General features: G+C 38.2%; 1 protein-coding gene across 2 annotated transcripts; it reads left to right on the plus strand.

The window, feature by feature from the left end:
- The first annotated feature begins 1,960 nt into the window (after window positions 1–1,960).
- On the plus strand, window positions 1,961–21,295 carry LOC117343473. Of its 2 annotated transcripts, none has more exons than XM_033905837.1 (2): window positions 1,961–2,138; window positions 19,564–21,295. In XM_033905837.1, exon 2 carries the CDS (start codon window positions 19,564–19,566, stop codon window positions 21,001–21,003), a length of 1,440 nt encoding a protein of 479 aa, XP_033761728.1. In that variant the 5' UTR covers window positions 1,961–2,138; the 3' UTR covers window positions 21,004–21,295. The 2 variants fall into 2 exon arrangements, with proteins under 2 accessions (XP_033761728.1, XP_033761727.1); XM_033905836.1 differs by lacking the exon at window positions 1,961–2,138 and adding an exon at window positions 12,431–12,600.
- The last annotated feature ends 2,991 nt before the right edge of the window (window positions 21,296–24,286 follow it).

The raw sequence follows: 24,286 nt of genomic DNA on the forward strand, positions 1-24,286 counted from the left end.
GTCCTGTTATGGCGGTCATAATCTCGCCCTGTTATGACTATCATAATCTCGTCCTGTTTTGACTGTCATAATCTCGTCCTGTTATGACTGTCATAATCTCGTCCTGTTTTGACTGTCATAATCTCGTCCCGTTATGACTGTCATAATCTCGTCCTGTTTTGACTGTCATAATCTCGTCCTGTTATCACTGTCATAATCTCGTCCCGTTGTGACTGTCATAATCTCGTCCCGTTGTGACTGTCATAATCTCGTCCTGTTGTGACTGTCATAATCTCGTCCTGTTATGACTGTCATAATATCGTCCTGTTGCGACTGTCATAATCTCGTCCCGTTATGACTGTCATAATCTCGTCCTGTTTTGACTGTCATAATATCGTCCCGTTATGACTGTCATAATCTCGTCCCGTTATGACTGTCATAATCTCGTCCTGTTGTGACTGTCATAATCTCGTCCCGTTATGACTGTCATAATCTCGTCCTGTTGTGACTGTCATAATCTCGTCCTGTTGTGATTGTCATAATTTCGTCCTGTTATGACTGTCATAATCTCGTCCCGTTATGACTGTCATAATCTCGTCCTGTTATGACTGTCATAATCTCGTCCAGTTATGACTGTCATAATCTCGTGCTGTTATGACTGTCATAATCTCGTCCTGTTGTGAATGTCATAATCTCGTCCTGTTATGACTGTCATAATATCGTCCTGTTTTGACTGTCATAATCTCGTCCCGTTATGACTGTCATAATCTCGTCCCGTTATGACTGTCATAATCGCGTCCTGTTATGACTGTCATAATCTCGTCCCGTTGTGACTGTCATAATCTCGTCCTGTTGTGACTGTCATAATCTCGTCCTGTTATGACTGTCATAATCTCGTCCTGTTATGACTGTCATAATCTCATCCCGTTAAGATTGTCATAATCTCGTCCCGTTGCGACTGTCATAATCTCGTCCTGTTTTGACTGTCATAATCTCGTCCTGTTTTGACTGTCATAATCTCGTCCCGTTAAGACTGTCATAATCTCGTCCCGTTATGACTGTCATAATCTCGTCCCGTTATGACTGTCATAATCTCGTACTGTTACGACTGTCATAATCTCGCCCTGTTACGACTGTCATAATCTCGCCCTGTTATGACTGTCATAATCTCGTACCGTTATGACTGTCATAATCTCGTCCCGTTAAGACTGTTGTCATAATCTCGTCCTGTTGTGACTGTCATGATATCGTCCTGTTATGACTGTCATAATCTCGTCCCGTTATGACTGTCATAATCTCGTACTGTTACGACTGTCATAATCTCGCCCTGTTACGACTGTCATAATCTCGCCCTGTTATGACTGTCATAATCTCGTCCCGTTATGACTGTCATAATCTCGTCCCGTTAAGACTGTTGTCATAATCTCGTCCTGTTGTGACTGTCATGATATCGTCCTGTTTTGACTGTCATGATATCGTCCCGTTTTGACTATCATAATCTCGTGCTGTTATGACTGCTGTATGTATTAGGGACAATAATGTTTCTGTAGCTACATTTTCCCTTGCTATATATATATTTTCATTTTTTTTTTTTACAATAAATCCGTGACGTCGACATTATCGCGATCAGTTTATTCATTGAAAATCTTTATGTTTTTATTTGGCGATTTTCATTATAAGAATAGTTAATTTGCCTTATGAATAAAAGGATTGTCCCATAGCAGCAATGGTGATTTCGTCACTTACCTAATAGGATAAAATTGTCATATAGAAAGAAAAATGCACAATAGTCAATTCGTCCCACGCCTGGAATGATATCAGCCACCATATATTATGCAGCCGTGTATTATCAGTTGTACCTCCATGTATAGCCAGGAAGTAATACACAGGTAAGCAGACTATACTTTACCTGTACACCATTTACATATGCACCTCATGTTCACTCGATTTCTATACTAGTTTAAAGGTATGGCCACGTGTGCCCCGCTGAGTGACAGGATTACTATTTATCAAACACATAGCTGATATAATTCATTTCCGACTGTCGACAATTTTGATCAGTTACCTGTCGGGCGGGATGAGGGGACAGTAGTAAGATACCTATCCACGAGGTCTTTTTACACCTGTACACAGATTTCACTACTTGTAATCAAGTCAAGGTAAGATATTTAACATTATTTACTTATCTAAACTTCATAATACTTCGAAAAAACACTTTCGCATCCGAGCAGTCGATCGTGCACATTTGACATATCACTGTAATTAGAAAATTGTCTTAATTATTTTCTTTTGTAAAGTGTTCTTGTGTGGCTGGACTTTGCTGATATTCGCCCTGAACACCTGTAGTGTTGTACCTGGGGTTTATGTAACAGTAAACATGATATTGTGTTTGATGAGGACTGTTTATGAGTGTCATTGTGTTACTTTATCTGCTGTCTATGACAGGGACGTCAATAAAAGTCCGATTTCAGTACTAATTGAAGTCAATAACCACGTGATTATGTAAATAGGACTAGACAATGACGTCACAAATATACCACAGTCGTATTTGGGGTAAAAGGGGTGTGGTGCGGGCTTTAGACGAAAGTAAACAACTGATAACGTTTTTGGTATTATGCATCGTATCTCAGTTATGACAAAGAGTTATTGTTTAGATGAAATGTAAAGAAATACATAATATACATCTTATCGATAATATCAACAACAAAAGAGGAATAATTCACTATATGGAGTCGAGTAGTGCATACATTTAGATAAACAAATTCTGGATTGCTGCACTGCACTTAAACGGTACCTCACCTGTAACATACTGCGCCAACTCTATTCCTCAAGGATCAAAAATTGAATTCAATCAACATTCTAAAGGGAACACTGGGATATTTTACACCCCCGTGTAGTGAGGTACAGCAAACCGACCACACATTAACTACCACATGTCATCATGTAGTTGGATACAGCTGGTCACACATTAGTCACCTCATATCATCATATTGCGGAATACAAAACGATCACATTAGTCACCTCCAACGATTATTTACAGCATACGCGATCCTTTGTGACGTCACTGGAGATTGCCAGTCTCCCAACATTTTTGGAAATGATCAGTACCCTCCTAGGTCCCAACATGTTGATGAATACATCTTGTAATTGATACCAATGATAGGTAATTGTAGCATAGTGCTCAGAGATACCCTGGACGCTAAGAATTATCATGAGACTTAAAACGAGTGTTCTGCCAAATGTATTGTAAGACAGCCATGTAGGTGGAGTGGTCACAACAAGTAAAATTCATATTTAAACAAGGGACAGATTTTAGTCATCATAAGTATCATCTAACCAAACACTCAATTGCTCAATTACAAATGCTACAAACATGAACTGACTGTCAACAACAACGACTTGTTTTGGATTATGGCCATGAACTCGTATACTAACTACGAACTCGTATTGACCAATTACAAGTAAATCGTGATTGACATACCTTTACTTTATTTACTCTAAATCAAAGAAACTTGTTAAATCGATATCCCTCGAGTTCGCTTAGCTGTGTCTTAGTCCTGTGTGTTAGTCTGGGAACTAAAACCCTTGTTGAACTAAAAGTCACCTGCACTCGGGTGTTTCCGTCGAGCTAATCAGGCGAGAGGTGGACATGGACCTGGACAGAGTTACCGAACGCGCCTCCTATTTTTGACATTGTCACTGTTTTCTGAATTAGATGAAGTTGACCCTAAAGACACTGTATTATACAGAAACCATGAAGACACCCGCTGTCGTTCCTTCACGTTATTTTAAGGCGAAAGGGAGGAATATAGACGATATAGACAGCTGTCAGGTTAATTGATGCTATAAATATTCAGATTTGTTTAAAACTAAAATTCGGAATGTTACAAAATCATTTTCTTCGGACATGGAACCAGAATATCACCAACGACAAATCAAAGTCAAATCCTCGACTATGCAATTTGTTTTGTGATTTTAAAAAAGTAGGTCACCATAGCCTGTATATTTTAATTCACTCTGGTTTCATTTGGTTCCATTGCCATCTAAATGACAAGATTTACAAATATCACCTACATAAAAATATCCCTCTGGTCGGTATCGGTATGATAAAACAGTTAAAGTATTGGGTTGAAGGATACATGAAGCAAGTTTCTGTTTTCCCTCGACCATACCTATTCACTCGGCTTCGCCTCGGAAAATAGACCTGGTAAAGAGGAAACTAAGAACTTGTTACATCTCTCATCCCCATACTTTATCTGTATACTACAATGTACATGTAACTATGGGCTAGTGGTGACTACATATCTACACCATAGTAGTGACTAATTACTAACAGGTGGTGACTAATTACTAACAGGTGGTGACTGACTACGAATAGGTGGTGACTAACTGCTAACAGGTGGTGACTGACGACAATATATTGGTGACTAATTACTTTCATGTTGTGACTAATTACTAACAGGTGGTGACTGACGACCATCTATTGGTGACTAATTACTAACATGTGGTGACTTATTACTAACAGGTGGTGACTAGTTACTAACAGGTGGTGACTAATTACTAACAGGTGGTGACTGACGACCATCTATTGGTGACTAATTACTAACAGGTGGTGACTGACGACCATCTACTGGTGACTAATTACTAACAGGCGGTGACTAATTACTAACTGGTGGTGGTTAATTACCATCTAGTGGTGACTAATTATGATCTAGTTGTTACTAATAACGATCTAGAAGTGTCTAACTACGAACTTAGGGTGACTAACTATAAAGAACTACTTTGAACTATTTACCAGTAGAAGTATTCAATAACTATACTACTATTTATGTTAAATCGTAAGGAATGATCTGCCCGGTGTAAATATCCAGGTGAAATCGAGGAAGTATAAATCCGACCCGTAACTGACACTCGTAAACTCGGGAATGGGTCGGGTGGGTCTGGTCGACTCGTTATCACAGGAATATAATCCCTATGTCAATGTTAGGTGTAGGTTACTCTGGCGGGCCGGGTCCGTGCCACAACATTCACATTTTAAATATTATATGTACCACAGAAAAAATATCTATACAGATACACACATACTGGACTAGACACACACTTCTGTAATACGATAAAGCGAAGGAAAACATAATGTCCATACTGACACTCGAACTGATGACCTCTGGCTTTCGAATCCGACGCCCTACTAACAGTCGTCCTGGATACTCACTTCCCCTGGAGAACCCAGGGACCCTGGAGTATCGAGGATGAGGGGCCGCGGTGGCCGAGTGGTTAAGGTGTCCTGACACTTTAACGCTAGCCTTCCACCTCTGGGTTGCGAGTTCGAAACCTACGTGGGGCAGTTGCCAGGTACTGACCGTAGGCCGGTGGTTTTTCTCCGGGTACTCCGGCTTTCCTCCACCTCCAAACCTGGCCCGTCCTTAAATGATCCTGGCAATTAATAGGACGTTAAACAAAAACAAACCAAACCAAGTATCGAGGATGACCAACAGTCAGAGCTAGTAATACGACTGCATCTAGAGCAATATAAATTGTATGTACAGTCTAATATGTAACTAGGGTATAGTATTTCCCGCCAAAAAACAGTTGTTGGAGAATTACGGGAAACTCGGAATATACAAAGACGAGCGCAGAAACGAAAATAAATCGCCAGGCATTTCTATATAAGTAAAGCGATGTGGCTACAGTTGATACTCTATGTATATATAGGCCATTTATGTACATACGTATATGTGTGGCTGTAGGTCGGACTATATATACAGTGTGTACCTACAGTGTCGTCTGGCCACCAATTACCGCAGTGTGATAAATGGTCCAGTGGCAGAGAAGTTGGACCTGCCCGGGAAAGTCACACCACAACTCATCTACCTAAAGTAAACATAGGGAGAATGATATAGACCGAAAGGCAACAATAGTAGCCATGAAACAATGATAAATATAGACCTATAATTGAGAACATTTCTAAACACGAAAAATACAATAGGTCCTTGTGCGCATGATATATATACATATAGTGTACATAATGTGCTCAATTCTTTTTGCGAAATAGAAAAAAGTCTGGCGATGATTTGGTGGTGATGTTTTGTTCATAAAGCATTAACTAATGTACACGCACTGGTACAGGGCGGACGAGAGGTGTTCCGCTAGCCTTGGTGATGAGCCGAAACCCAGTGTCAATTTTGATGTATCAGCTTTTGTATTTCACAAGGCAGGTAGTGTACGTACAGCAAGCTAACGTAACATAGAGTTATTTCATAAAATTATATTAATTTACATAATTTTCCTTGTAAAACAGATAACTTATCCCGTATATAAAGATTTATGAGCTTCTATTCCACTCGTGTTAAGGTGTCCCGGCGCTCTATGCTTAAACGAAGAAGAGAGTTTTCTTTATTTTTTAGCTTGGATTTACTTCCCCATTTATTATAACAAAATAAAAGACATATTTACATAAAATCCATACAACTCCTATTCTGGGATTCAAACCTTGATTATGAAGCCTATTTTGTTATCGCTGGGAATTTAGAAATGGTCGTATTACCTCCCTTGTCAACCACAGTCATTTTCCCGTAATTTGTTTTATTTCCCGTAATTTTCAACAGCCATTATTTTACATAACAGTAGCGTTTATCACTGGTTATGATTTTGGGTGAAAGCTTCATTCTCCACTTTTTGTTGTGATAAATTATTGTAATTAATTTGAAGAATCATTTGGTAACAAGAAGAATAAAAATCCAGATAAAGATGTCATCATATAGCATTGTTATCATTGTTATACTCCCAGGTATGTATACCGGTACATGTAGCAGCCAAATCGTTTTTTGAAAATGAATTGTAACCGATGTCTATGATAATGTAGTGATGAGATACAGACGTAGGGTCTCTGACACTCAGCCGACTGTATTTGTACCAACGTCTTGTGCACCGTGAACAGGGGTTCGATTCCTGTCCTTTCCTCCCTTACAATGTACAGTTCTTTCTTTCTTCACTGTTCTCTCTTTCTGCGCTTTGTTTTGTTATCATTTTCTCCAGATATAAGTTCGACACCCGTCCTAATATAACCCTGGCAGTTGCGAGGACGTGACCCCCAACCCCACCCCCTCTCCACCCCCACCCCAAAAAACCCAACAAAACAAAAACAAAAACAAAAGCATACGCTAAATATAATTCACATTACTTACTCTTTATACTTATATATACCATTTGAGCGTAGATGGTCCTGCAACCTTGGGTAATTTACGTAACGCCCAGTGGTATGGTAATTCGCTCAGAGTGTGTTTCATCACTGTATGTTATGTAATATGTATGGTAAATCGCTCAATTACGAAGCGTAATTTGCGAGGTACAGTGTACAAATGCCGTTAGCTCCGTCCTAAACAGCTATTTCTGTCAGAGGCTGCACATCATACTCAGAAGGTAAGTTTTAACTGCTAGATACAACATAGACTGGTCACTAGACTGACCACTAGACTGACCCCTAGACTGGTCACTAGACTGACCACTAGACTGACCCCTAGACTGGTCACTAGACTGGTCACTAGACTGGTCTTTAGACTGTCAGTAGACTGGCCACTAGACTGACCACTAGACTGGTCAACAGACTGGCCACTAGACTGACCCCTAGACTGGTCACTAGACTGACCACTAGACTGACCCCTAGACTGGTCACTAGACTGACCACTAGACTGACCCCTAGACTGGTCACTAGACTGGTCAACAGACTGGTCACTAGACTGGTCACTAGACTGACCACTAGACTGGTCAACAGACTGGCCACTAGACTGGTCACTAGACTGACCACTAGACTGGTCTTTAGACTGTCAGTAGACTGGCCACTAGACTGACCACTAGACTGACCACTAGACTGGTCACTAGACTGGTCACTAGACTGACCACTAGACTGACCACTAGACTGACCCCTAGACTGGTCACTAGACTAGTCAACAGACTGGTCACTAGACTGGTCACTAGACTGGTCTTTAGACTGTCAGTAGACTGGCCACTAGACTGACCACTAGACTGACCACTAGACTGGTCACTAGACTGGTCACTAGACTGACCACTAGACTGACCACTAGACTGACCCCTAGACTGGTCACTAGACTAGTCAACAGACTGGTCACTAGACTGGTCACTAGACTGGTCACTAGACTGGTCTTTAGACTGTCAGTAGACTGGCCACTAGACTGACCACTAGACTGGTCAACAGACTGGCCACTAGACTGACCACTAGACTGACCACTAGACTGACCCCTAGACTGGTCACTAGACTAGTCAACAGACTGGTCACTAGACTGGTCACTAGACTGGTCACTAGACTGGTCTTTAGACTGTCAGTAGACTGGCCACTAGACTGACCACTAGACTGACCACTAGACTGGTCACTAGACTGGTCACTAGACTGACCACTAGACTGACCACTAGACTGACCCCTAGACTGGTCACTAGACTAGTCAACAGACTGGTCACTAGACTGGTCACTAGACTGGTCTTTAGACTGTCAGTAGACTGGCCACTAGACTGACCACTAGACTGGTCACTAGACTGGTCACTAGACTGACCACTAGACTGACCACTAGACTGACCCCTAGACTGGTCACTAGACTAGTCAACAGACTGGTCACTAGACTGGTCACTAGACTGGTCACTAGACTGGTCTTTAGACTGTCAGTAGACTGGCCACTAGACTGACCCCTAGACTGGTCAACAGACTGGCCACTAGACTGACCCCTAGACTGGTCACTAGACTAGTCAACAGACTGGTCACTAGACTGTCCACTAGACTGGTCAACAGACTGGTCAACAGACTGACCACTAGACTGGTCAACAGACTGGTCACTAGACTGGCATATCAATATATTCACTATATGCAAACAGAATATGCATATGTTCAAGTTTATAAGATAAATATTGGCATGGTCATACTAAATTGGACACTACCTAAACATTTTGTTTACCTGTTCAGTGTCTCAGCAGGTACATTGATTTGTTGCATGATATATAACATTTGTAGATCAACGCAGCTCACTGTCTTTGATCTTGTAATTCTGTGAACTTACAATGTACAGATAATCTACAATAAATCACTCACCTACTTTTTAATTTTGATTTTGGAGAGCACACACCATTTGTTTATCCGCCATCGCATCCTCGTCGCGACAAAAAATGAATTACAATTTATGTAGGTATATATAGTCAAATAGTTGTCTTCCTTCGTCATTTGTGTTTCTAAGCTATATATCTATTTATTAGCACAATGTATCATATGCACTATGTGTTGGTGATCCGAAGATAAAGATTTGAATTTCCTGTCGTAGTTGTACCGAGAGAAATATATCTAATATATGTACAATTCGTATCCATGTATGTAAATACATTGCGATCCAGGTATTCATATATCATCTTATAGACGACTTCCACAATGATCATGTCAGGGTATCGGGCCGACCATCACTGCGCCATTGAAACATTCTTTTTTAAGAACGCCGATGTGGCGCAGCGGTATAAGCTGCGGGTATTTCTGGCTAGGCGATTGGGTGCAGTAGATCGTGGGTTCGAGGCCCGGTCAGGGCACGAGTCAAAAAGTTGTCTTTCTTCGTCATTTGTGTTTCTAAGCTAAGTATCTCCAATAGCTATATAGAAATACATATCGAATATCTAAATAGTATGATATTATGTATATAAACTTTCATAGAAAAAATGGGATGTGTACATTATACAATATATCTGTTATAGAGACAATGGGATGTGTACATTATACAATAGGTCTGTTATAGAGACAATGGGATGTGTACATTATACAATAGGTCTGTTATAGAGACAATGGGATGTGTACATTATACAATAGGTATGTTATAGAGACAATGGGATATGTACATAATACAATAGATCTGTTATAGAGACAATGAGATGTGTACATTATACAATAGGTCTGTTATAGAGACAATGAGATATATACATTATACAATAGGTCTGTTATAGAGACAATGGGATGTGTACATTATACAATAGGTCTGTTATAGAGACAATAGGATATGTACATTATACAATAGGTCTGTTATAGAGACAATGAGATGTGTACATTATGCAATAGGTCTGTTATAGAGACAATGGGATATGTACATTATACAATAGGTCTGTTATATAGACAATGGGATGTGTACATTATACAATAGGTCTGTTATATAGACAATGGGATATGTACATTATACAATAGGTCTGTTATATAGACAATGGGATGTGTACATTATGTTTGAAGTATCCCAACCAACATTTGATCCAATGATATATACTATGTATAAAACATATCTTTATCACAGACAATGAAATCTCGCACAACAGGAGAGACATTAGTATATATATATAAAGTGATGGATTTATTGGTTATATGTATGTTCAAAACTCCATAATATTTTATTTGCTTTGACATTTTATGACCGGAGTTCTCACCTTTGCCCATTTTCGTCACGCAAGCACGACTTTGTAATTATTTGACGCAATCAAGGTGGTGAAATATGTTCTCTCTCGTTCGGTAAGCTTCAATCCCCGTAGCTTTCTAACAACCTTTCGCAGTTATAAATGCCATCCCGGAGTTGTCTTATTCAGACCAATCATGTTGTCGTACGACAACAATGTCCGTCTGTATTGTGGGACTGCAGTTTGTTCTCGTTACTGTGGGATTGTGCCCTTCCAACCCCCATCCCCCCTCACCAAACCCCCACCCCAACCCCAAATCCCCACCCCAACCCCCATACCCCCAACCCCCTTAAACGTCATATCAACTGAAGGACGATAAAATGAGAGAAAAATCTAAAATTATTAAAACGATTTTCCTAAAAAAGTGATGAGTAAATTGAAACGTATGAGAGGCTTGGAAATAACCGTTTGATCGATAAAACAAATAATTTTTAAAAAGCTTGACAGTCAAACTTAGGTCTTCATAACGTTGGTAGAATAGAAAAATAAACTTTTAATCAGTTGACAGAATAAATATAACAAGTGCTTTGTGAACATATGTTATGCATTTATAATTTAAGTTTTCCTGGTATATGTCAAGCCTATCTTAATAGCATCATGCAAATGTAACTTAATTGTTCTGTAAATCAGTTTGAAAAATAGATCTTTTCTAAAATCATGCTTCACTTAACAATTAATGTTCGTAGATGAATACCATCTGTATGTAGGATTGGTTTTTGTGTGTGGCTTCAGTAAACATGACATGTAATTATGTAAATAATATGCAGTGTGCAGAACTCCGGTTCCATGAGCGGATGTTTACAAATGTATATATTATTATTCTCTTCATTTCCTCCTTAAAGAAGATTGTATAAATAGAATACCACAGTTACAATAGTAAACAAGATAATTGATATAAATAAAGTACATGCACAGTATATTTGACAAAAATTAGAATACAACAATATCCACCTTCGCTAGCCAAGGTGTTCAATACGATACTCTGCCTCTCTATTGAACACCTTGTGCTAGCGAAGTTGAACAATATCAATATTTGAAATATTTGTGCAAATTTTTTGAAGCGTACTTTACCAATACTAGTCGGAAGTCCGCTAGCAAAGAGTTTTAATCTGATTTAGTTCCCCGTTATACATTACCACACATATGGAAGAATTTAACTGTACCTGAATTAGGTTCAATAATCAAAGCAGAACTAACCGGATATAACATGCAAATTATGTAATACAGCACACCTGAGTGAGTCTTACCTTGTTAAATTAACGTGTACCTGGTGATGTCAACACTGCTTTGGTAGAACAAAGATTGTGTAGCGTAGATGTCTCCATTTACAGTTAAAATTAACAAATGAATTTTCAAATCAAGCCCAAGTGATTTATCCGGTTAGGAGATCTGTGAAATTTGACTGTTAATTTTCGGTTCTTATCTCGTCCACGGGAGGGGGTAGAGTAGTAACTAACCTGTCTCAGCCCGGGGGTGGGATCCGACTGCTATCCTATCTCACCTCTGGGGAGGGGGTGAGACATTTAGAGGTATTTATCACCAGTTTATCAATATTACTGAGATTGTTTTAAAGTACTCCCCAAGTATCGGGAAAGCCTTGAGGTGTCTATCGCTAAAAAACACATTATTTTATAACTTTGATATACGTTATAAGCGGTTCCACTTTTTATAGTCTTAGAGTAATATCACCTGGGTTATTGACAATAGCATTGTTAGCTTGTTCTCTATACCTGTGTTGTAAACATTTATTATTGAAACTACAATTTGTAATTTTTACCTGGGATATATTGGTGCTACCTGTATCTGCGGTGCCGGGTTATATATTAGATAGGTGTGTTACAAGACCGGTCTACCTGGTGTGACAACATTAATATTCTTTAAGACTACACGGAGTTGATATAGATGTATAGACAGATAAGAAAATCCTTTTCGTTTATCCCAAGTGTTCACTACACTTCTCCGCCGTTAGTGTGAGTCAGTGTGTAGTGATGTATGGCCGTAGCTCCCGTCTCCAGCCTACCTGGTCAGGTCTCCATACTTCGGGGTACACGGACTGTCCAAATACACCCTTAACTAGGAATGTCTAAATGAGAGTATCGAGATACCAACAGGATGCCTTTATCTCAAAATATGCCGCGGAAGGTAAGTAAAGAATGAGAAATATTAATCAGTACAGACATGAGATTTGATTACCTGTAGAGGATAAATCATTTCCACATTCGTTCTATCATCGATCACACATTGGTAAATATCAAGGTGTGTAATTACGTCCAGGTACAAAGGCTTTGTCACGCTTACAAAAAATGTTAATAGATCTTTTGATTATGTATAAGTTGATATGCTAATCAGTCTCATACATTTACTGAACTTCAGTAAAGTTACAACATATATTCAATTTACTTCTTAAGGTTTGCACTTGATATCGTATAGGCTAGCTACAGTTCAGATTAGTTGGGGATATTCTGTATATGTGGTTTGAATGGCTTTCCTGAAAATAAGCGGAGCTTTTTTTCTTCAAAACGGCTGCAGAAACTGCTTCGCCAAGCTCTGCTCCGATTAGTCATGTAAACGTGCATTGCACGAAGGTTTCTTTTCTTTTTTTCTTTCTTTCTATTTTTTGTTGTTGCTAATATCACAATATTTTGAAATATTGTATTCGGGTAGGTAAGAGTCGTTCGTTTATCAAAACTAGTATTAGATTGAATTCGTGACGTTTCGGTGAATTTACTCACATTCATCGTGTAAAACTTACGAAATTATAATCAAATCAACAACTCTACACTTTAACTTTAACTTGAACTATACAAGTAAATTCAAGGACAAGATTTTATTCGGGTATGCTTTGTTTAGAACTTTATCGTTATTGTGCGCGAGTCTATGGGCCCCTTCGTCTCGATTTAGAGTCTTTACGGCGTATTAAGAGGTGTTAAGGTTGAGGACAATGTTTTTTCTTGCATTCTTTTCTTAGTTGTCATCATATCGTGTCCATGTTTGTTTGTTCTGTAATGATTTTATTTGATTCAGCAGAAGTAAGAAGTTTGATAGGTTTTACTATCTGACTAACTTGCACCGAAGGGAATCGTTCGTCATCTCGTTGGCCTATATTTTATCCTCTAGTACAACTGGACTCTACAGTCTTAAAATATTACAGGACTTGGAAATTATACCATATTACTAAATAACTTGACCAGAGGTACTGAAGTGAGTGATAGTAATACAACAGACAGGACAGAAGAAAGGACAAAGTGACAATATGTATCTGCATCATTCTATCTACAACAGATATTGAAATAATCTTATTCTAGTAACGTAACATTTTATATCTCGACGTGGTTATAATGTGTCTCGCTTCAGATGTAGAGCATTACTAGCCCAAACTTAACCAGTTTTAGGTTGTTCAAGTTGTTCAGATGTTCCGACACAAGTATTAGATTGTTCCTGTGTTCCGACACAAATTTTAGATTGTTCAGATTTTTCAGTTGTTCCGACACAAGTTTTAGATTGTTCAGATTTTTCAGTTGTTCCGACACAAGTTTTAGATTGTTCAGATTTTTCAGTTGTTCCGACACAAATTTTAGATTGTTCAGATTTTTCAGGTGTTCCGACACAAATTTTAGATTGTTCAGATTTTTCAGTTGTTCCGACACAAATTTCAGATTGTTCAGATTTTTCAGTTGTTCCGACACAAGTTTGAGATTGTTCAGATTTTTCAGGTGTTCCGACACAAATTTTAGATTGTTCAGATTTTTCAGTTGTTCCGACACAAGTTTTAGATTGTTCAGATTTTTCAGTTGTTCCGACACAAATTTTAGATTGTTCAGATTTTTCAGTTGTTCCGACACAAGTTTTAGATTGTTAAGATTTTTCAGTTGTTCCGACACAAGTTTTAGATTGTTCAGATTTTTCAGTTGTTCCGACACAAGTTTAAGATTGTTCAGGTGTTCCGACACACACAAGTTTTAGATTATTCCTGTGTTCCGACAAAAGTTTTAAAGTTAAGAGCTGAATATGCATAGAAAGGACATTAACACAGGGATATAGCTACACAGATATGTCAACGAAATGCATGTGTAAGGTGAGATCAGAGACCTATGTAGTATGCATTGCTATTAAGTTCTCTTGTAAGATTAGCCGGGAAAAGTGTATTTACGACGAGTCAATAACACGGGCAGCACATGAAGCAACGTACAGTTATTACGACAGTCCGTATTGTAAAATAATTATCTGTGTTTTAATCACATTATAGGTGTAACGTTTCTTGTTTGTGGTTGGTCCGTAGATAGTTATACCCTATGAAATAACTGAGTTTTGTAGCGTTTATATTTTTATTGAGACAGAAACTCAAGATATGAATGAAATGCGAAAAGAAATGATTTTCCCTCCCGCAGACAAATGTAGAGGATCGCGGCGGTGTCCACCCTTATCCGTCGACTCTCTCTATCGACTCTCTCTACACACACGTTGTGTAAACAGTGTGCTGGGTATTCACGTATATACTAACATCTTCACTTATCATGCTTCGACAGGAAATTACCCCAATAAATAGTCAGTCCCTGAACGACTCTTACAGCATGTGATATCGGACCCAGTTACTTTTAATCCAAATAAGACGGAAGTTATTTTTATTTCTAATTCGGATAACGTTGATGAAGATCTGGAACTGATTTTTGATGGTCATTTTTTAAATTTTAGTAGTAAGCATAGACATCTTGGAGTTACATTAAATTCAGATGCTAAATGGGTAGATCATATAAATGAAATTTATAAGTCGGCTATGGGAAAAGTAAATATATTGCGAAAACTTAAATATACATTAAAGCGTGATGCTCTTTTACGAATTTATAAAACTTATATTTTACCAGTTTTAGAATATGCGTGTGAAGTTTGGGATGGGTGCACTTCAAGTGATTCAGAAAAGTTAGAGAAGGTTCAGCGGGAGGCAGCTAGGATAATAACAGGGTTACCATTATTTGCTAGAAACGAGTCATTGTATTCAGAAACAGGTCTAGAATTACTTTCAGTTAGAAGGAAAAGACGGAAATTACAATTAGTTTACAAAATGGATAGACATCAAACTCCAAACTACATTACAAATTTACTTCCCTCTACAGTCGGTGAAAACAGACAGGGTCTAAGAAATAATGAAAAATATAGAATCCCAAATTTCAGACTGTCTATTACAAAACAATCTTTTCTACCTTCCTCTTTGACGATGTGGAACTCTATACATTCTGATATTAGATCCATGCCTTTTTCTGCTTTCAAGTCAGCATTAGCCCCTAACTTACCATGCTCAGTACCCCCTTATTACTTAATTGGTGATAGAAAACTTAATATTATTCACACTAAATTAAGACATGAATGCAGTTCCCTTAATCATGATCTTTACCGTTCAAATCTGGTCCAAAACTCAAATTGTGTAAATTGTGGCTATTATTGTGAGAATGCCTATCACTTCTTCTTTGAATGTCAATCTTACACAAATGCTCGAGTTGTGCTTTTAAATCATTTAAGTGATTTAGATATAAATATATCTTTAAGATTATTACTTTTTGGAAATGAAAATATGTCTTTGGATTTAAATTCCATGGGTAAATAATAATGGTTTACTCAACCTTCCCATCGGCCAATTCCGTAAAGAGTTTGATTCCGAGCAGCGACGGAATTTATCGAGATGTTTTCGTGTCGTCACTTCCGTATAACGTAATCTGGGATTGTATTCTTACCTTCCAAATCTTTCATGATGTATTCACATAGATTACTAGTCTGTATAATTTGATTTGCTAGTTAATAAATGTATTACGCCATGATTGGCTACCTGCTGTCCGTGGTGTCAACTTCCGTAGAGGAACAAGTGGGGGAATTGATTATAAAACAAGAAATATCTTTAAAAAAGATAAACGACATAGTTCTAATGCTGGTGGTTATAATGAAAAACTGCTGGTAGAATAAATAAATAGAATAAAATAATCATTTTTGGTGATAATAAGACTGCATTTGAATAAGGAATATAATTTCATTAATGTTACATTTGAAAGGATACATCCACTTATTCAGCTTGCATTCAATCTTAACTTTGTTTCGTTTTTAACTGCATATCTGCATTTTGCATTCACCGCTACATTGACCAATCGCATACTTCATCTTGACCAGTAACGTCACCTGTCGCGTCATATCCGGGGCCAAAAGAATATTATACGGCTATGCCGAAAAATGTGATTGATAGAGACAGAGATCCGCATTATTGGGAATAGTTCTGCTATTCCACGCATGGCGGCGCTGTTGCTTGGTTATGGTCGGAAGAGAGATATGACTATGAGAGAAGTACCACCTGACCAACAGGTTAACATAGAAACAGATTTCCACATGGATTGTGTATAGTAAATTAAATTATAAGGATTAACTTGAAAACATCTTTATTTTATCTTTATTTTTTTGAGCTATAACACAAACAACTGGAGTGCACTGCTTCGCGGTTTATTAGAATAACCTCCGTTCTTCTCCAGAGCATAATATATATTCAAGTTAATCATTAAATATTTCAGTTGCTGTGGTTATTGATTAAGATATACACGTGGATTTCCAGTATTACTAGTATACTATACATTAATTTCTCAATTATGCGTAAGAAAACAATAGATAATACATGTTTTTCCTGGTAATCCATCATTTACTTCAATAACGACATACAATCTGACAATAAAAAACAAATTTGACAAATGAGATTAATACATTGTTCATTTTTGTACTAGCTGGGGTCAGGTCAAATTCAGGTCAAATAAAAAGGTATTTATGTTAATGGATAAAATCCATTGTACTGACAGATTGAACTTAACCCAGCAGCTCAGGGTATCAGAAGTTACCGTTGTAACTGGAATGCATCTTTATCATATCCCGATAAATAATGAGTATTTGTTTGTTTCTTTTCTTGATATCTTTAATCAGAACGATCAATAGTTTATAGGTGTTCAAAAAACATAAAATCGCAAGACAATGATATACAATATGTTGATATGATTCAATCTGCTACAGGTACTACATGGAACAGAAACGGATGATGAATACCTGTACAGGTATATATACCGTCTACACAGATAAATACCTGTACAGGTATATATATACCGTCTACACAGATAAATACCTGTACAGGTATATATATACCGTCTATACAGATAAATACCTGTACAGGTACACGTGTATATACCGTCTACACAGATAAATACCTGTACAGGTACACGTGTATATACCGTATACACAGATAAATACCTGTACAGGTACACGTGTATATACCGTCTACACAGATAAATACCTGTATAGGTACACGTGTATATACCGTCTACACAGATAAATACCTGTAAAGGTACACGTGTATATACCGTCTACACAGATAAATACCTGTACAGGTATACATACCGTCTACACAGATAAATACCTGTACAGGTATATATATACCGTGTACACAGATAAATACCTGTACAGGTACACGTGTATATACCGTCTACACTGATAAATACCTGTAAAGGTACACGTGTATATACCGTCTACACAAATGAATACCTGTACAGGTATACATACCGTCTACACAGATAAATACCTGTAAAGGTACACGTGTATATACCGTCTACACAGATAAATACATGTACAGGTACACGTGTATATACCGTCTACACAGATAAATACATGTACAGGTACACGTGTATATACCGTCTACACAGATAAATACGGGTACAGGTATATATACCGTCTACACAGATAAATACATGTACAGGTACACGTGTATATACCGTCTACACAGATAAATACCTGTACAGGTACACGTGTATATACCGTCTACACAGATAAATACCTGTAAAGGTACACGTGTATATACCGTCTACACAGATAAATACATGTACAGGTACACGTGTATATACCGTCTACACAGATAAATACGGGTACAGGTATATATACCGTCTACACAGATAAATACCTGTACAGGTACACGTGTATATACCGTCTACACAGATAAATACCTGTACACGTACACGTGTATATACCGTCTACACAGATAAATACCTGTACAGGTACACGTGTATATACCGTCTACACTGATAAATACCTGTACAGGTACACGTGTATATACCGTCTACACAGATAAATACCTGTACAGGTACACGTGTATATACCGTCTACACAGATAAATACCTGTACAGGTACACGTGTATATACCGTCTACACAGATAAATACCTGTACAGGTACACGTGTATATACCGTCTACACAGATAAATACCTGTACAGGTACACGTGTATATACCGTCTACACAGATAAATACTTGTACAGGTACACGTGTATATACCGTCTTCACTGATAAATACCTGTACAGGTACACGTGTATATACCGTATACACAGATAAATACCTGTACAGGTACACGTGTATATACCGTCTACACAGATACATATCCATATATATTCGCCATATTATTGTTCATTTTATCTGCAACGTATGCTTATCTGTATGTTCTATTTCATTTGGAAAATCCTTAAAACTCAAATTCTATCATACTTTATGCACTTATGGAGTTATGACCAGTAATCAGAATCCACACACACAACATCCACACATGGAGTATATATACCAATAATCAGAATCCACACACGGAGTATATGTACCAATAGTCAGTATTATTCTGCTGGTTCGTCCTTTCAGTTCTTAAACAGCAATATGTATTAACCAGATGAGGGGAAAATAGAGCAGGAATCGTGTTCCTCACCTCTACATTCGCTGACATGTGGCAGATCGGACTGACCATTTGTCACGTGAGGGTCATCTTCACGCGGTCGTTTATTACAGAAACACCCTAAAAATACCTTCCGGTTACAAAAATACTCATCTGTCAGCCACAAAGTCCCTAGGAATAACAAAACATAAAAATACAGTACATGTACATGCGTGTATATGACAGCTGTTTTTAGCAGGTATGACCCCAAATCGTAACTTGTATTTGCTTTGTTTTTGTTTTGTTTTGTTTGTATGTTGGTAATTTTAATTATTTATCAATATTTTTTAATTGTTTGCCAGGTCGCGGCCACCATTTATTTTTTATTTCATATTGTCTGTTTCAGATGTCCTTCCGGGATCACCGCAACGTCAACATGGAGTCCAAGTTGAAGGAGGTGAACCACCTTGACAACATGAGCAAAGGAATGAACAAGGCGCGGGAGTATCTCATACTATTTCTCACCTACATACTTTACAAGATCACACGCTCCATCGTCGTGACCTTCCAGAAGTTTACGTGGGCAGTTACCGGTGTCGAGAGGACACGGAAGGACGCACAGCGAGGATTACAATTTAAACTAAGTGCGCATGTCCAGAATGTTTTATGGCGACGGAAGTTGTTTGGTATGACGATGGCTGACCCGTCTGATTTCATTACAACACATAAATGTTTTAAACATCCAAATTATGTGCTAAAGCCCCAGATATCTTTATATTGTATCACCAAGAAGGAGGCCATATTTGTTGAAGTTAAGGAGGGAACAGATATACATGGATCATCAGAAGATACGTCATTATTTGAGGAACAGTTTAAGCATGCTCAGTGTCTCATCTCCATTCCTCTGGCCTCATTTCATAAGGTAGCTTCAGATCTCGGAGCTCCCAGGGTACCTATCATATGGATCTCAAGCACCGGGCGTTACGGTTCCACTCTTCTCACGCGTGTGTTTGCGCAACTTCCGGGTATGATGGTATTGTCGGAGCCCGATGTCCTTACTAGTCTAGCTTACTTAAAGAAAACTAATCGAATTAACAAAGGAGAATATGAACAACTACTGCCTAGCTCTGTCCGTCTTCTCTGTAAACCGGACGACAGGGCAGGAATGATTTGTGTGAAAACGAGGCCGAGTTGTACAGGACAGATGGAGGATGTGTACAGGAATTTTCCGCAGATATATCAAATCTATGTATACCGAAATAGTCTCAAAACTGTGACGTCATCTCTGAGTCTGTTCACAGAGGAACCGTTTGCCATGATGGCCCGTTACATCATCGACAACAAGATTTTATCTACAGTTATGCCGTGTTTTAGAAGCTTCTTATACTCTAACTTCTGCTTTTTACTAGATCACGACCATCCCGCTATGCCTCCGAAAAGCCTGAGCAGTGTGGGAATATTTACGACGTCATGGGCCGCCAGTATTTCGCGCTGCGTGGAGGCTATCGAGGCGCGCGTGCCAGTCATTGCACTTCTTTATGAAGACATGATGAAAAACCCTCGTAAAACCTGTTCAATTCTGTTCGATTTCCTCGACATTCGCCGAGAGTATATAGCATCTGCCACGGAGGGCTTCAAGGTTGACTCGAACAGGGGCTCACTTAGTCAAAGCCTGGTCATTAGTGATTCCAGGAGGACAATCCCTCAGGGGTTCCGTGTGGAAGCTGACTCTATCCTTCGGAAGCACAATCTACCAAGACTCGGCGAGAGATATGAATTACCGGGTCTTATCGACTTTGAAGCCTCCAAACTGTCTAGAATGAACTCAAGTAACAAATTTTACTGACCATTACATATGAAAATAGTTACTTTGTTCGCTGGTTTGTAGTATATTCTCTAGGGAATGCATCTTTTGGTAAGATTTTCATCCAATAACACCACTTCGGATTCCAACATACTGTTACACTTGCCGATTTTACAAAGCCCCTCTAATCCGTGTTGCTTTGAATAGACGCCTTCCATTCTTAGAGAGTCGACTTCATAGCATGGATAGGAGAGTTCTCATATCAATACACGTTATATAAGTGTTCCTCACTGGATATATTCATCACAAATAAAATTAGAAGTTTAATATCTTACTGATATCTTACTGGCTGATTCATGCTTTAGTAAAAGAGAAAACAATGAATCGATTCCTCCAGTACCCTATTACCATAGCAACGGGACCCCAGTAATCCCTGACCTTCACAACAACACCCGATATTTCTACAAATTGTTTGATTGCTGGGTTTATCGCTCCGTGAACAGCCAGGGTCATTTTGAGTGTAGTAGTTGGTGGCTACCTCACTGAACAACATACGGAAGGCCCGTCACATTCCATCCTGAGCAACTAGGGTAAAATGTCTTGCCCAAGGACACAACCACGACAGTAGAGACCGGCCCGTCTCTCAGCTTCCAGACAGACGTAAACCGACACTGACAGGGAACGTCTGCTGATAGTTGTATTTATTTATTTATTTTTTCAAACATGATCAAAATATCATTCAAAGTGTCAAAACGCAATAAAAGCCGCCCTATCCTATAGCTAGAATACAGATGTAAGGCTGTGTAGTATTTGATTTTAGCCACGTCTAAATAAGGAAAGAGGTTTTTCACATACAGTATTTGAACATTTAACACAGAAAGGGTCAAACAGATCCCTGCTGTAGCCGTCCCCGCTCACAAAGACCCGGAGAGGCCACCAAACGCTCCAATCCGACCAAGTAAATGACAGGCGAATTACCACACAATTTCAATTTTTATTTAACTTTAGGCCTTCCAGCCCATCAGTATAAATACATGTTACAACAATACAATAAATATGACGCATATGTGGTAATTATTAATTATACACATGTAATAGCGGTGGCCCTAGTGACCAATTCCACCCTAAATGATTCAAACATATTTGATTGTCAAAAAGTACAAAGGGATTGGGCACACGTTTTTAACAACTTATCAACGCCCTTTCCCAAAACAAATTCAAAATTACAATATTTGGCAAAATAAAGACTAAAGGTCACCAATTCAATATTTTTGTAACATCTCTCCGATTTGTCAAAAGGCAGGAAGTACAGAACAAACAAATATCATGCATTTTAAAATCTATTACTTGTTTTTATAAACTTGTGCACATTTCTGAATAGGATTAAATTAGTGTCTACAGGCAGATGAACATTTCCACATAGGAGTAACTGTAAGTCCATAGCTGCATCGATATCTACATTTCGAAGACGAAGAAAAAGTAATTGCCTCTGTATATCGTAATTTGGACAAAGAAAAAATGAAAGGCATTTTCACAGGGGTTACCACAAATACATTCAGCATTTTCTACCAGGTTAAAACGAAATAAGTCATATTTGAGAGAACTGTTTTGATACCTTAACTTGGTATGAATGACATTAATTTTCCTATCACCAAAACCATAATAACTGGGAGGTTTTAATGTATTTATATCTGTGTAATAGCATTTTTGAAAATGCTCAAGCTAGGAGAAGATCATCTAATATTACGATCTAGTTCGTTCCATAGACGAAGAGTTGAAGGTAAAAAGGATGAATTTGTATTGGAAAGCCTATAGTTAGGAATAACAAAATTATTTCTATTTCTCAATGCATAAGGGGTGTTTTCACCAACAGATTGGGGCACTAGAATATTTAAATCTGGAGTTATATTATTTTTCATCTTATACAGTGATTGTAGTTTTCTTCTATTACGTCTATCCGAAAGTGTCTCTAGACCCGTTTCAATGTATAAAGAATTGCTACTAGCATATGAAGGTAAACCAGTTATAATACGTGCCGCTTCACGTTGGGCCTTTTCTAATAAATTTGATTCTAAAACATTACACCCATCCCATAATTCACACGCATATTCCAAAACCGGTAAGATCAATGTTAAATATTAAAGCCACACAGATGGTCTGAACTAGTGGTCCAAAAGGGTTACTCGAACCATTTATTGAATTAAACAAAGTTTGATTAGCCTGATCACCGATTCTCTCTTTGATTGAAGATAAAAGATTAACATCCATAGGCGACTGGCGTAACCAGACATAGGTTGCCTATCCAAAACCAAGTTCAAATAATTTGTATTTAAGATAAACTAGCCAATTTAGTTTCGGACGATCTTTCTCCGTTTCGTTGTACATGGAATTATATGCCTCATTTAAAATACAGTTTTCAGATTTTAATAATGTAAACCAATATTTAATCCTTCTGAAGACCTGTGTGTTTCCCAGCGGTAGGCGACCAAGTCCACCGCGTTGGAAGTAGATTTCTTTAACCCAAGAAGATTCTTACAAAATTCAGATGATATTTTTTTCTATTTCTAACTACCGACAAAGGTATCAAAAAGATGTAGCATAAAAATACGTCCTGCTGGTTTCATAGCTTGGGTCGAAGAGAGCGAATCGCATCTCCCGCCACAAGAAAGTCCACACAAGGGGAGGTAACTCTTCCGAGATTCCCAACAATATTTTAGACCCCGCCAAACAGCTCCTAAGATCAAAGTGTTATCTTATACTGGTCATTTAATCCAGGCCTGAACTATTTCCAATGACAATTGTGCTAAAATTTGATTTCCTGATACAAACTATAGTAACGTTTGCCTCTCCTTGGGGAGAATGTGAGACCACAGGGCGATGAAATTCACAATTCTAGTAAAGCACCTTAAAATGGCGTATCTGGTTATTGAGAAAACATTTGAAATTTCAGAGAATTTGGGCACGGGGATGGAGACCATATAATTCTCACAATTTTGGTTGACATTTGGCCATGGAAAGTACGATTTTCACTCAAGTTGGTTCAGTCATTTCAGGTGATCAACAGGTACATTGTGTGAAGGGGAATAACTCCTGTTTACTTTGCAAGCAGAAAGGGATTGGGTAATCAACACCATCTTCGAAACGTATGGTTATATAGTAAACAAAATGTCCCATTGTTACTTAACTACATTGATATTACTAATCAGCTAATCTGCGCTTCAAAGCATGCACTTGTTGGACAGCTACAGGTAACCTAATGGTCAGGTACAGGTAACATATTGGTCAGTTACAGGTAACTTATTGGAAAGTTACAGATAACATATTT

This window comes from Pecten maximus, chromosome 15 (genome assembly GCF_902652985.1).
Source record: "Pecten maximus chromosome 15, xPecMax1.1, whole genome shotgun sequence".
NCBI lineage: Eukaryota > Metazoa > Mollusca > Bivalvia > Pectinida > Pectinidae > Pecten > Pecten maximus.

Bases quoted from the DNA above. Each gene is read 5' to 3' on its own strand.
- LOC117343473 (XM_033905836.1), top strand. From the start codon at position 12,571: ATGCCTTTATCTCAAAATATGCCGCGGAAG. The intron at 12,601-19,563 runs GTAAGTAAAGAA...TGTCTGTTTCAG, and splicing joins CTCAAAATATGCCGCGGAAG to ATGTCCTTCCGGGATCACCG.